At 47.7% G+C, this 14064-nt stretch overlaps 2 protein-coding genes across 4 annotated transcripts; one reads left to right on the top strand and one right to left on the bottom strand.

The window, feature by feature from the left end:
* Positions 1–8: 8 nt before the first annotated feature.
* Positions 9–2716, bottom strand: gpx3 (glutathione peroxidase 3). Of its 2 annotated transcripts, XM_062477159.1 has the most exons (6): positions 2557–2716; positions 1964–2058; positions 1682–1832; positions 1401–1518; positions 883–982; positions 9–665 (listed from the first exon to the last, which is right to left on the bottom strand). In XM_062477159.1, exons 1-6 carry the CDS (start codon positions 2618–2620, stop codon positions 444–446), a joined length of 750 nt encoding a protein of 249 aa, XP_062333143.1. In that variant the 5' UTR covers positions 2621–2716; the 3' UTR covers positions 9–443. The 2 variants fall into 2 exon arrangements, with proteins under 2 accessions (XP_062333143.1, XP_062333144.1); XM_062477160.1 differs by lacking the exon at positions 1964–2058 and having other exon boundaries at positions 2557–2715.
* Positions 2717–3869: 1153 nt separating this feature from the next.
* dctn4 (dynactin 4) lies at positions 3870–9547 on the top strand. Of its 2 annotated transcripts, XM_062477156.1 has the most exons (14): positions 3870–4102; positions 4764–4834; positions 4964–5142; positions 5276–5319; positions 5501–5608; positions 6232–6252; positions 6884–6957; positions 7208–7320; positions 7457–7566; positions 7667–7740; positions 7878–7932; positions 8040–8147; positions 8260–8357; positions 8582–9547. In XM_062477156.1, the coding sequence occupies exons 1-14, from the start codon at positions 3968–3970 to the stop codon at positions 8799–8801; spliced, it is 1410 nt and encodes a 469-aa protein (XP_062333140.1). In that variant the 5' UTR covers positions 3870–3967; the 3' UTR covers positions 8802–9547. The 2 variants fall into 2 exon arrangements, with proteins under 2 accessions (XP_062333140.1, XP_062333141.1); XM_062477157.1 differs by lacking the exon at positions 6232–6252.
* The last annotated feature ends 4517 nt before the right edge of the window (positions 9548–14064 follow it).

The following is a 14064-nucleotide window of genomic DNA, read 5'->3' as shown; positions in this document are numbered from 1 at the left end:
CATTGCAATTTGTTTTTGTGATTTCATGATTTATTAAGTGTAATAAGCATATACTGTGTAACAGGTAACAGGAGTGTCTGTAGAAGGTGGCATGGCTTCGGGATCCCACAGAGAGCCTGAATGCACTAACAAGCTCACCTGGATCCTAAACTCGGGCAAGGCACCACAGAAGAACTGTTTTCAAGCCCCACCGTCATACAGCATGCAGACTACTAGGACCTACATCTGTTACCTGCCACCTGCAGTGATATGACAAGAAGCAGCTGCTAGGTTCACTTTGTTGTGCTGCACGACAAACATACAGTATAGTTTTAAGGTTTTATCCTAGTTTAGGAAGGTAAAAAAGAAACGGTTTTGACAAAGATCAAAGTATAGTGCCCACGTAACATTCGGGGAGGGAGGTGTACACACTTCACACATTCCCAGTTCTGGTCCTGTATCCTTTAGTTGAAGTTCTGCTGTGAGAGGAGTTGGCGGAAGTATTTGAAGATGTCAGTCCGGACTTCGGACACATTTACCCTGGGATACCATCTCATCACAGGCTTCCCGTCTGGGCCCACTAGGAACTTCTCAAAGTTCCACTTGATGTCGCTTATCTTCAGGGTGTCCCAGAAGAGCCGGTTGGTTGGGTTCCCGAAGCTGTCCCCTACTGGAGGGCAGGACGCCTGGAATGCAGGAAACACACGGAGATAAGACTGTACATATCAGTTTCCAACTCTCTTCCTGATTGCCTCTCCGCATTCCTGCAGATTACTGCTCTGAAAGTGACGGTTGATATTTATTGTGACTTGCTTCACCTGGCATCCAAGCTTGTTCACTTATTGTTTCAAAAAGAATACAATCTTTAGACTACAGACTGCCTGGTGTGTGTAAATAGGTCACCTTTAGGAAAGTGTAGACACTCTGTTCATCTTCACCATTCACATCGCCTCTCTCCAACAACAGGAAGTTTGGAACAAATCCATTGCCCGGTCTAACATGCCTGGAATGCAAGGACAGGTCAGCTTATCATTGGATATGCCTCTGGGCACTCTGGCCCCAGCCTAACAGCTGACCTAGATAGACCATGCAAAATCACAAGGACAGGAGCAACCTAGTATCTATGGAGGGCACTGCCATTGGGACAGGGTGTAGCCTATAAAGTGTGTGGACTACGGGCCGGTTGAGAGAGAGAGCTGATATATAGGAAATTGGTGACAGGCCTCTTGGAAACCAATCTCTTTGCAGGGGGATGTTTTCCCTAATTAAATGAAGCTCTGTTGATGGATGGAGAATTTTCCATTCCTGCTCTCTCATATAACCAGTAATGCAAAACTCTGATGATATCCACTTCATTATTGTGTCCTGAGTGGCTTGAGTCCATATTAAAAGTGGTGAATATTAACGGTAAAAATACTCACTTTAAAGTTGGCAAAATTTCATGACTTTTCCCTGGTTCTTGTAAGCCAAACTGATTGCAGGGAAAGCCTAGGATGGTGAAGCCATAATCCTTCAGTTCCTGGTGTAGTGCATTCAACTCTGGTCCCATCAAACGACCATCAAACAAACAAATAAAGCAAATCAGACATAAGTACAAACAAACTATTACAACTTGACTAAATAAGTCATATAGGGTTTACTTACAGTATATTCAAGCCAATGGGTGTCTACTTGTAATCAATCACACCCAGGTCAATCTTACCCAAGTACTGGAAGGTTAGCCCTCAGTAACTGGCCACGTTGACAAAGAGGACAGTCTTCCCTTTGTACTCGCTGAAGGACACGGTACGAGTCCCGTTCAATGTGTTTGCTTTGTAGTTGTAGATGGTTCCATGAATAGATGGGTCACAGACCTGGTGATCATAGGTCCAAACAGGTTGTTATTTTTTTCTCTGGCCGTCAGCCAATCGCTGTGCAGTGTAGTATTGTATGTTTCTTAATTCCATAATACTGTATGTCTGTTATGAAAATAGAGGCAAATTACCTCACAGGTTAAATCAATAAAAAGGCCACACGTGCAGTCAACACATTGATTTGCTCTTCGCCGTTCCACTGCTAGTGTGCCTGTGCAGACCTGATCTATGTGTAAAGTCAAATTAGTTTTTTATTTGTATTGTCAATGACATTCCTCCAGATTCTTATACTGTAAAACGACTTCTGTGAAATATTGTAACAAGACCTGTTGTACATCCACGCCTTACGCAATGGTTTGTTGAAGTAGTGGGAGTTCTACATTAGATGTGCAAATATTTATTTTACCTAAAGTCACCAACCCAAACGTCAGGCAAAACTAAGGGTGTATGTAGCTCAAAGGTAGCTGAAAGAAAACACATGAGTAATCCTACATTTCCAGATAATTTGAGAAGAATCCCAGTCGAACAGATATGTCGCTTTAACCAAGAACTCGAGACACAGTTTGGATATTAGAAAACCCCCCAACTAAAGTGCATTCCATGAGGGCTCCATAGAATCGAACAATAACTTGTTTTTATTTCCCTTCAAATGAACATTTAATCAGCGATTCAAAATATTCATACATTTAGGCAAATATATACAAAATAGTCGCATGTTCATTACCTCTTTTAACGATTCGCCAAAACAAGGTTGTAACAAACCCACCAGAACCAACGGTAGGATCCATGAGCCCTCCTTACGCCCCATATTCAATGCTATTTAAGATTTGCCTGCCTCCTCTGTGCATCAGTAATTGACCGACTCCACTGGCGCACGGATGACTAACACGCAAAGATAAGACACTGACGCACACGTTATTCACAACCAATGGAAACCCATGAGTTGCCCAATCCAGATTCCTTCGTCTTCTCATAACAACACAAAAATCTGTAGTTTTAAGGATAGTGACATTGAGACTAACACTTTGATATTTCCTATCTGGAATGGTCTAATAAGAACACTTGACAAATTGTGTTAAACCATGCGTCGGCCTAATGGAGAAGTGCCCTACTCACCAAAGCAGCAGGGTCAATAATGGTTCACCAATACAAATAAATCAGAGTACAGTAGCATGGGCAGAGCAATCTGGTCATATTGATTGTGTCTGATTTAGGTTGATTTTACGATCAACGGTTTTAGGTCATCATACTGATTTCTGACTTCAAGAGAAACCATTCTGTAGGCCTTGTATATAGTGTCGGTTGTACAAGATACGCCAAATACAAATCCATCGATACCAAAGTTTTGATACCCGATTAAAAGTTGAAGCATTAATGTCAATTTGCTATTATTTAGGTTGGCAAGTGGAATCAAAAATGAATTGTGTGATAACCATGAGAGAGAGAGAGAGAGAGAGAGAGAGAGAGAGAGAGAGAGAGAGAGAGAGAGAGAGAGAGAGAGAGAGAGAGAGAGAGAGAGAGAGAGAGAGAGAGAGAGAGAGAGAGAGAGAGAGAGAGAGAGAGAGAGACAGTGGAAAGCTAGCCAAAAACAAATATCCACTTAGAGACAACCGCTGTGCCTCTGGATGTCAGCAGTTGCCATGGTGAGCTGAGTCACCGGTTGGATTCAGTGCTCGGTGCAAACAACATCACTCTCTCCCAGCTGTCTGCGTTATGACCCTGGCCATTAAGACTTGTTCTTCCCTGTAGACAGATTTATGGCAGGTCATAACATAGTTAATGACCATCCCCATCACTACAGTGCTATTTAGTTCTACAAACCAAAAGGTTAACAAATACAATTTTCCTTTGACAGTTGCTTGAGCCACCGTATGAAACACAGATGTTTCTTTTAATGCCTATTTGTCAAGCTTTTGGTTGAATAGTGTTTTTAACAAAACACGGGCATCTATGCGTTCCTGCCTAAAGAGCACAGATGCAAAAGAGCCAGAAATAGGTGCGTGTGTGACCATGGGGATGTCAATGGCACTTCAGTTCCATTGCGCACCACTTGGGGGTGGTGTTGAAGAGACAGAGTTGCAGGAGAAAACTGTTATGACGTTATTGACATCGGGACGTGGGTGGATCAGTTAGAGATGGCGTCCCTTCTGCAGCCAGACAGGGTCCTTTACCTCGTTCGTGGAGAAAAAAAGATTCGATCTCCGTTGTCTCAACTTTATTTCTGCCGTTATTGCAGTGAATTGCGTTCCCTGGAATGTGTGTCTCACGAGGTAAGCAAAATTAGTTCCAGACATCATACATCCTTTGTAACTAGCTGGATAGCATAGAAGCCTCCTAACGTTAGCTAGCCAACTTTAGCAATGGATTCAAGCTAGCCAAAGCTAGCTCTAGCTGTCTGAATTGCTGACACGTTAGGGGGTGGGGGGGGGGGGGGGATCTGTCAACAAGCGCAGGCATGCCTTTTTGCCACACCACTTGTCAATCGAGTCGTATTCAACAAACCGGCAATATGTCATTTTTGCGACTTTACTTCCATCCAAAATCCGTGTATCTAGTAACAGATAGCCGTGACGGTTTGGCTAGCGCTAGGCTAGCTTTTCCATCTGATGTGAAAACGCACCTAAATATCGAACATTATCCCCAAATGTGGTCAGTATTCTCTTCTCCGAGCCTCAATTAAGGCCTTATTTGATCATATTCGTACATTTACGTCAGAAATCTCGCCAACGTAGTTAGCTGATGCATTCAATCGGCATCAAGACTTAGCCAGCTACTTGCTAAGATCTTACCACCACACCCAGACAGTAACTTGTACACACGTTGTTATCCACGGGGCCAGATCTCTCACGCTTACAAGCCATGTCTGTACACAGGCAACACTTATTCAATATCAATTAATTGCCGGATAACGTGACCATCTCTATTGCTTAGGTCGACTCCCATTACTGTCCAAGCTGCCTGGAGAATATGCCTTCTGCAGAGGCGAAGCTGAAAAAGAACAGGTGATATTAAGATGCATGAACTTGGACCTCACTTCATACCAGCTTTACCGGATCTTCCAAGTATGACTATTACTGCACTATATTCAACTAGGCCTTGTAACCACTTCTGTTATAACTGTGCCCTGCCAGGTGTGCCAACTGCTTCGACTGCCCATGTTGCATGCACACTCTGTCCACTCGTGCCACCAACATCCCTGCCCCTCTGCCCGACGATCCCACCAAGACGGCTATGAAGAAGGCTTATTACCTGGCCTGTGGCTTCTGTCGCTGGACCTCCAGGGATGTGGGCATGGCTGACAAGTCTGTGGGTGAGTACAGTACATGTTCATTCCTCTGACATCCAGCGAACATGTGTTTAATGCTCATGGGATTCCGTGCAATTGGAAACAAATGCCTAATACTGTGTTGTGTGACTAATCTTTCTTGCTCTCTGTTTTACAGCCAGCGGTGGTTGGCAAGAGCCAGAGAACACACACTCTCAGCGGGTAAGTCCCCCTACATGGGTCTGTCTTCTCGGCGGATCACAAGTTTGCCTCTGTTCTAACCCGTCAGCAGAAATGGGTTAACACCATGACCCCTTTTTAGCTTACATGGTAACACTGCACGAGCATACCAGTCAACTGTTGGGTCGACCTCATTTTCGGTCGGATCATATGTTTTCTACAGATCAATAAGCTGATAGAGTATTACCAGCAGTTGGCCCAACGAGAGAAGCTGGAGAGAGACAGGAAGAAGCTGGCTCGAAGACGACCGTTCATGCCTCTGGCCTTCTCGGTATACACTGCACTCCTCTGTGTCCAACACTCACTGCAGCCATTATGACATTTTCCTCTACTATGGGAATATTGTGTTTGTTTGTCATGCCAGATTGTCCACTTTTAGTAGTTCACAACAATTAGTTCCTTTCTCTTGGAACTTAGGAGTTATGTGTGCCGTGCTCATTGTTCTCAAAGCTGTCTGCAAATGGAAAAGTCCTAAAGAGCGCCTTTTCGTTCAAATCTTTATTTCTCTTTGAAGCCTGTTAACCGTGAGGGTGGCTGATTCTGAAGTTGGCTGAACACCTCTTTAATAACCTCGGTCTAGTTTGACAGAAACAGTGACAATAGTGATTGGAATGCATGTACATCCCTTCACGGTGCCGGTGAGGAGTGTGTTGATTTCAGAGCCGGGGTCGGTGGAGAGCTAAAGGCGTTCCTGCTCAGCTGCCTTCAACAGAGCCTGCATCCTGCTCCGGCTCACCTCTGCAGCTGTTGCATGCCACTGGTGTCCACTCTAATGTTTTGCTTAATTGCTTTGGGTTCACCTGACTCTTGTCTTCTCTCTTTTCCTTTGCTTATGCACGCTGATATTTTGGTTTGAACCCCCTGCTCCCCCCCTCCCCTCTCCCCCCCCCCCAGCAACACACTATTCATGTGGTGGTGAGTTGTATTTTTCACAACTTTGGTAGACAAACACTATGTCATAGAAGTCTGTCTCCCTCTTCCTAACTATGACTTTCTTTATCTCTCTCTCTCTCTCTCTCTCTCTCTCTCTCTCTCTCTCTCTCTCACTGTCTCTCTTTTTCTTCTGCCTTACACTCATCAGTTCACTGTATCTAATCTGTAACTCAGTGACCTCCCAGATCACATGAATGTCTCCCAGGATAAATGAGATTAATTCACAATGGGACCCTTTGTGCTGCCTAGCAAGGAAATAGACGCATTGTTTGGCAGGATGGCACACATTAAGTGCAGTTAATACCTGTTTGGCCTTGAAACTTATATTAAACATTTGTTAAAACAAAAGGCACCTATCTCTCCCTAGATCCAGCATCAAGGTTCACATTTGTATTCCCCTTATAGACTGATTCTTGTATTTCCTGTTATTTTTCTGTTCAGTTTTTTTGAATATTTTCATCCAGTTGAATGTTTGTCTCAGTAATTCAATATACATTTTGCAGTACTTTATTAACTGCAAAGAGAAAATGTTACCAGTAAAGTGTTCAAATTAGACATTGCACTCTGATCTGTGAGTCTGTCAGATGACCTTGTGTGCTTTGCTGTCTTAAAGGAGAAGTACGGCCTTGGTACCCGGCTCCAGAGGCAGAGGCCTGGAGCTCCCATCTCCAGTCTGGCTGGCCTCTCGTAAGTACAGCAGCCTCTCACTCTCTCACCCCCACCCTCTCAGGTTCTCACACATCCAAGCTCTCTGGCCAAAATGGGTGTAACTCAACAATTTGGTCAGGGTCACCATACATTAAATTGATTTTGCTGACCTTCATCATGCTACTACAGTAAAGATGAAAATAAATAAATAACTTGAATTGAATGAACTTTGATTGAATTGGTAGAAAATGCTTCTTTGGTAACCGTGTGTGTCTGTGTGTGTCCCCAGCCTGAAGGAGGGTGAGGACCAGAAGGAGATCACCATCGAGCCGGCCCAGGCCTTGGAGGAGGTGGAGCCTCTACCTGAGGACTGTTACACCAGACCCATCAACCTACCTGAAGGTGCCACACTCTCCCCTCCTGACCCTCACTCTCCCCTCCAAACACTCAGTCCTAACCCTCAGGCAAAACACTCGCTCCAATCATTCACTCCATTCCCTCACTCCCTACCTCCCCACCCCCTCCCTCCCCCCTCCAGTAACCACCCTGCGCCAGCGGCTGCTCCAGCCAGACTTCCAGCCGGCGGGGGCCTCCCAGCTGCACCCCAAACACAAGCACCTCCTCATCAAGCGCTCGCTGCGCTGCAGGGTGAGTACCGCGCCTGGGTAACCCCTAGGGGAGGGTCTCAACCACTCTCGGCATGTCTCGACAGCATTTACTCGTGAACTTTGCTTTGTCGTCCCCGTAGAAATGTGAGCACAATCTGAGCAAGCCAGAGTTTAACCCCACCTCGATCAAGTTCAAAATCCAGTTAGTGGCTGTGTAAGTACTGTGCATGAGAGCACTCCCTGTGCTGTGTGGATGCATTCTGCTAGACGGGTGGTGGTTGTGACCTGTCAGTACACCTGGTGTGGTGATTCACACTCCTCCCCCCCCCCCCCCCCCCCCCCCCCCTGCAGGAGTTACATCCCTGAAGTGAGGATAATGTCCATTCCGAACCTGCGCTACATGAAGGTAAGCGTTCTTAAGGTGATTTGAATCCTTTTATAAGTCCGTAGTCTACCTCATTGTTTGAATCCCATTGTGTGTGTGTTTGTGTGTGCGTGCGTGTGTGTGCGCAGGAGAGCCAGGTGCTGCTGACCCTGACCAACCCAGTAGAGAACATCACCCACGTCACTCTGGTGGGGTGTGAGGAAGGGGACCAAGATGACATCAACACCAGCGCTAAGGTAACCTGTTATCCCCCTGCCTGCGCCCTCCGTCCCCATAGTTACGGTGCATCTCAAAGGTTTTTTTTCGCTATGAGTTTGATGTAGTGTTGAGGCTCCGCTGTGGTTGTAGGTGTGTGTGCCCACCAAGGAGCTGCTGCTAGCAGGGAAGGATGCCGCTGCAGAGTATGATGAGCTGGCTGAGCCCCAGGACTTCCAGGATGACCCTGAGTAAGACACACACACCTCTGAATGTTGGTCTGACAAGTCTCGACACTCATAACTGTGTTCCCTGCCAACGCCCTTAGCTCTCCCCTAAACTCACACGTAAGCCCCCCACGCACAACCTCTTGTGCACGGTCAGACCGTACATGTGTGTGTGATTCGTGCGCGTTTAAAACGGTGCCAGTCCAGTGCTCCGTGACCCCTGACCCCGTCTCGTCCCCGTTCCCCAGCGTGGTGGCCTTCAGGAAGTCCAACAAGATCGGCTTCTTCATCAAGGTGGTCCCTCAGCGGGAGGGAGACGGCGACGTCACCGTCTCCTTCAAGATCCGCCACGACTTCCGGAATCTGGCGGCTCCCATCAGGCCTAGCGAAGAGGGGGGCGAGGCCCCCACTGAGGCCATCTGGCTCACACACCATGTGGAGCTGAGTCTGGGGCCGCTGGTTCCCTGAGAGGACACACACGCACACCGACACACACACACACACACACACACACACGGTTCATCAGAAAACCTTACTGTACACGCGGAGTATCTCTGTTGATCGCTCTCATTAGGGAAACATGCACTACATGCGCAGAACGCACACATACGCAGACATACATGCGATACGCTTCATATCTTTCTCTTGCGGTCTCTGACACACACCCTTGCACTTCGCTGGTCCTCCAATCGGCCCCAGAAGTCCTCTGCTTCGCGCTTAGACGTCATGCTCGGCATCTTCACCAGACTAACGAGAGTATTTATCCGCATGCTACAGCTATCTCTAGACTCACACGCTGCAGGTATATAGCCCAGTCAGTTTGGTTGCCTATAGTAATACTGTTATACACTCAAGGTTGGCCTACTGGTCCATGTCGGGATGTTTAGTTTAGTTCGTTATTTTGCTATCGTCTTCAGGTGTTTTATTGGCATTGAGTGGAGTGTAAAGGAGCTCTGTATGTACATTTTGAAGTTTGTGCAGCACTTTGATGTATAATGATATTCGGCCATCAGTTTTAACACACACAACCATGTTAAATCCATTTTTAAATGTCTCATCTGCCTGTTTCAAAATGTTGATCAGCCTCCAAGTCGCTGTCTCCATTTTGGTTTTCGAAGGATCAACTCTGGACCACTCTCCTTGGTTTGTTGTAGGACAGAGCCTTACCATGTGGCTAACCTGGACGGGCTAATAAAATTATGTGATAAAAAGCACCAGACCTGTGACCTTTTTGATATTGACCTTAAATGTCCTAAGACGTACTTTCTGTTCATCCGAGTGCATGTGAAGGCAAATCACTAGGTGGCAGTATGTTATCACAAAGTGTTGTGTAGTTGAGCACAGTGTACTGGTGAGAGGGCAGTGTTGAGCTGTTTTCTAAATTGGGAAAACGATGATGTGAATCTGAAAAGACAGCGACACAAAATATGCTTTAAAAAACAATCTAGGGTCTACAGTAGTGACTTCACTGTACTGATGTTGTCAATTGATGTGTTTGATTACATTGGTTCTTATTTAAGTGAGTAAATGAACATTCCATATGATGTTGTACAGTTATATATAACTAGGATTCAGGGTCATTACCATACAAAATGAGAAAATTACATTACACATGACAAGTAAGTTAACTTCCAGACCTGCCAACAACGCAGCATGCTATAAATAGTGACCTAATGACTGCTTTCTCCCTCCCATCTGGAAGTGAAATGGTCTGTAAACCAGTTTCAGGGGCCAGAAAACTGAGCTTAAATGTGTGTGGCGGTCCGGTCCAGATCGGTCTGGTTCCTCTCGGAGCCCAGGTTCACCACTCTGCAGACGTGAGAGCTCACCCACAGTGCTCAGCTCCCAGAGGTGGTTCAGTACATGGTGACATCACACTAAGGTAGACCCAGACACACCAGAGGTTGTGGATGGAACAGACAGATTAAATAGAAAAGAATTAAATGAAATAATACTGGTCTAAGCAGACAGATGGAAGACATACTGTCGGCCTGATTGAATTAAATGTAATACTGTAAAATGAAAAGAAAAGAAAGCTGTACTCTATCTGAGCAGCAATACTGTAGCCTGTGGTGCATAATGCACCATAACTGGCCTCAGTAATGCTGTAGGCTGCTGTATAAACACTCACACAGGCAGAGTAATAAAGTTGGGGTTTTCTTTTATGTTAAGCAGATATAAACAGCTCAGAAGAGGGGCCTGTGTGAACCTCGTAAATCACCTCTGGATGAGGTCAGCCAGAACACATGCAGGGGAGAGGGAGCCCCTGCCGGAGACCAGACACACACACCACCTTCAGACCAGAGACCAGACACACACTCTACCTTCAGACCAGAGACCAGACACACACACACCACCTTCACACCAGAGACCAGACACACACCACCTTCAGACCAGAGACCAGACACACACACACTACCTTCAGACCAGAGACCAGACACACACCACCTTCAGACCAGAGACCAGACACACACCACCTTCAGACCAGAGACCAGACACACACCACCTTCAGACCAGAGACGAGACACACACACCACCTTCAGACCAGAGACCAGACACACACCACCTTCAGACCAGAGACCAGACACACACACCACCTTCAGACCAGAGACCAGACACACACCACCTTCAGACCAGAGACCAGACACACACCACCTTCAGACCAGAGACCAGACACACACCACCTTCAGACCAGAGACCAGACACACACCACCTTCAGACCAGAGACCAGACACACACCACCTTCAGACCAGAGACCAGACACACACCACCTTCAGACCAGAGACCAGACACACACCACCTTCAGACCAGAGACCAGACACACACCACCTTCAGACCAGAGACCAGACACACACCACCTTCAGACCAGAGACCAGACACACACCACCTTCAGACCAGAGACCAGACACACACCACCTTCAGACCAGAGACCAGACACACACCACCTTCAGACCAGAGACCAGACACACACCACCTTCAGACCAGAGACCAGACACACACCACCTTCAGACCAGAGACCAGACACACACACCACCTTCAGACCAGAGACCAGACACACACCACCTTCAGACCAGAGACCAGACACACACCATCTTCAGACCAGAGACCAGACACACACCACCTTCAGACCAGAGACCAGACACACACCACCTTCAGACCAGAGACCAGACACACACCACCTTCAGACCAGAGACCAGACACACACACTCTACCTTCAGACCAGAGACCAGACACACACCACCTTCAGACCAGAGACCAGACACACACCACCTTCAGACCAGAGACCAGACACACACCACCTTCAGACCAGAGACCAGACACACACCACCTTCAGACCAGAGACCAGACACACACACTACCTTCAGACCAGAGACCAGACACACACACCACCTTCAGACCAGAGACCAGACACACACACCACCTTCAGACCAGAGACCAGACACACACCACCTTCAGACCAGAGACCAGACACACACCACCTTCAGACCAGAGACCAGACACACACCACCTTCAGACCAGAGACCAGACACACACCACCTTCAGACCAGAGACCAGACACACACCACCTTCAGACCAGAGACCAGACACACACCACCTTCAGACCAGAGACCAGACACACACCACCTTCAGACCAGAGACCAGACACACACCACCTTCAGACCAGAGACCAGACACACACCACCTTCAGACCAGAGACCAGACACACACCACCTTCAGACCAGAGACCAGACACACACCAACTTCAGACCAGAGACCAGACACACACACCACCTTCAGACCAGAGACCAGACACACACCACCTTCAGACCAGAGACCAGACACACACCATCTTCAGACCAGAGACCAGACACACACCACCTTCAGACCAGAGACCAGACACACACCACCTTCAGACCAGAGACCAGACACACACCACCTTCAGACCAGAGACCAGACACACACCACCTTCAGACCAGAGACCAGACACACACCACCTTCAGACCAGAGACCAGACACACACCACCTTCAGACCAGAGACCAGACACACACCACCTTCAGACCAGAGACCAGACACACACCACCTTCAGACCAGAGACCAGACACACACACTACCTTCAGACCAGAGACCAGACACACACACCACCTTCAGACCAGAGACCAGACACACACACCACCTTCAGACCAGAGACCAGACACACACCACCTTCAGACCAGAGACCAGACACACACCACCTTCAGACCAGAGACCAGACACACACCACCTTCAGACCAGAGACCAGACACACACCACCTTCAGAACAGAGACCAGACACACACCACCTTCAGACCAGAGACCAGACACACACTACCTTCAGACCAGAGACCAGACACACACCACCTTCAGACCAGAGACCAGACACACACTACCTTCAGACAAGAGACCAGACACACACACTACCTTCAGACCAGAGACCAGACACACACTCTACCTTCAGACCAGAGACCAGACACACACACCACCTTCAGACCAGAGACCAGACACACACACTACCTTCAGACCAGAGACCAGACACACACTACCTTCAGACCAGAGACCAGACACACACCACCTTCAGACCAGAGACCAGACACACACCACCTTCAGACCAGAGACCAGACACACACCACCTTCAGAACAGAGACCAGACACACACCACCTTCAGACCAGAGACCAGACACACACTACCTTCAGACCAGAGACCAGACACACACCACCTTCAGACCAGAGACCAGACACACACTACCTTCAGACCAGAGACCAGACACACACACTACCTTCAGACCAGAGACCAGACACACACTCTACCTTCAGACCAGAGACCAGACACACACACCACCTTCAGACCAGAGACCAGACACACACACTACCTTCAGACCAGAGACCAGACACACACACCACCTTCAGACCAGAGACCAGACACACACACCACCTTCAGACCAGAGACCAGACACACACACACCACCTTCAGACCAGAGACCAGACACACACACCACCTCCACACCAGAGACCAGACACACACTACCTTCAGACCAGAGACCAGACACACACTCTACCTCCATACCAGAGACCAGACACACACTCTACCTCCATACCAGAGACCAGACACACACCACCTTCAGACCAGAGACCAGACACACACACCACCTCCACACCAGAGACCAGACACAAACTACCTTCATACCAGAGACCAGACACACACTCTACCTCCATACCAGAGACCAGACACACACTACCTTCATACCAGAGACCAGACACACACACTACCTTCATACCAGAGACCAGACACACTCTACCTTCATACCAGAGACCAGACACACACTCTACCTTCATACCAGAGACCAGACACACACTACCTTCATACCAGAGACCAGACACACACACTACCTTCATACCAGAGACCAGACACACTCTACCTTCAGACCAGAGACCAGACACACACTCTATCTTCAGACCAGAGACCAGACACACACTCTACCTTCAGACCAGAGACCAGACACACACACTACTTTCATACCAGAAACCAGACACACACTCTACCTTCAGACCAGAGACCAGACACACACACTACCTTCATACCAGAGACCAGACACACACTACCTTCATACCAGAGACCAGACACACACTACCTTCATACCAGAGACCAGACACACACACTACATTCATACCAGAGACCAGACACACACTACCTTCATACCAGAGACCAGACACACACCAACCATGTGAGCCTTCACA

This window comes from Osmerus eperlanus, chromosome 13 (assembly GCF_963692335.1).
Source record: "Osmerus eperlanus chromosome 13, fOsmEpe2.1, whole genome shotgun sequence".
NCBI classification, from domain to species: Eukaryota; Metazoa; Chordata; class Actinopteri; order Osmeriformes; family Osmeridae; genus Osmerus; species Osmerus eperlanus.
Note: the sequence above shows the minus strand (reverse complement) of the source record. Positions and strands in the feature narration are given on the sequence as shown.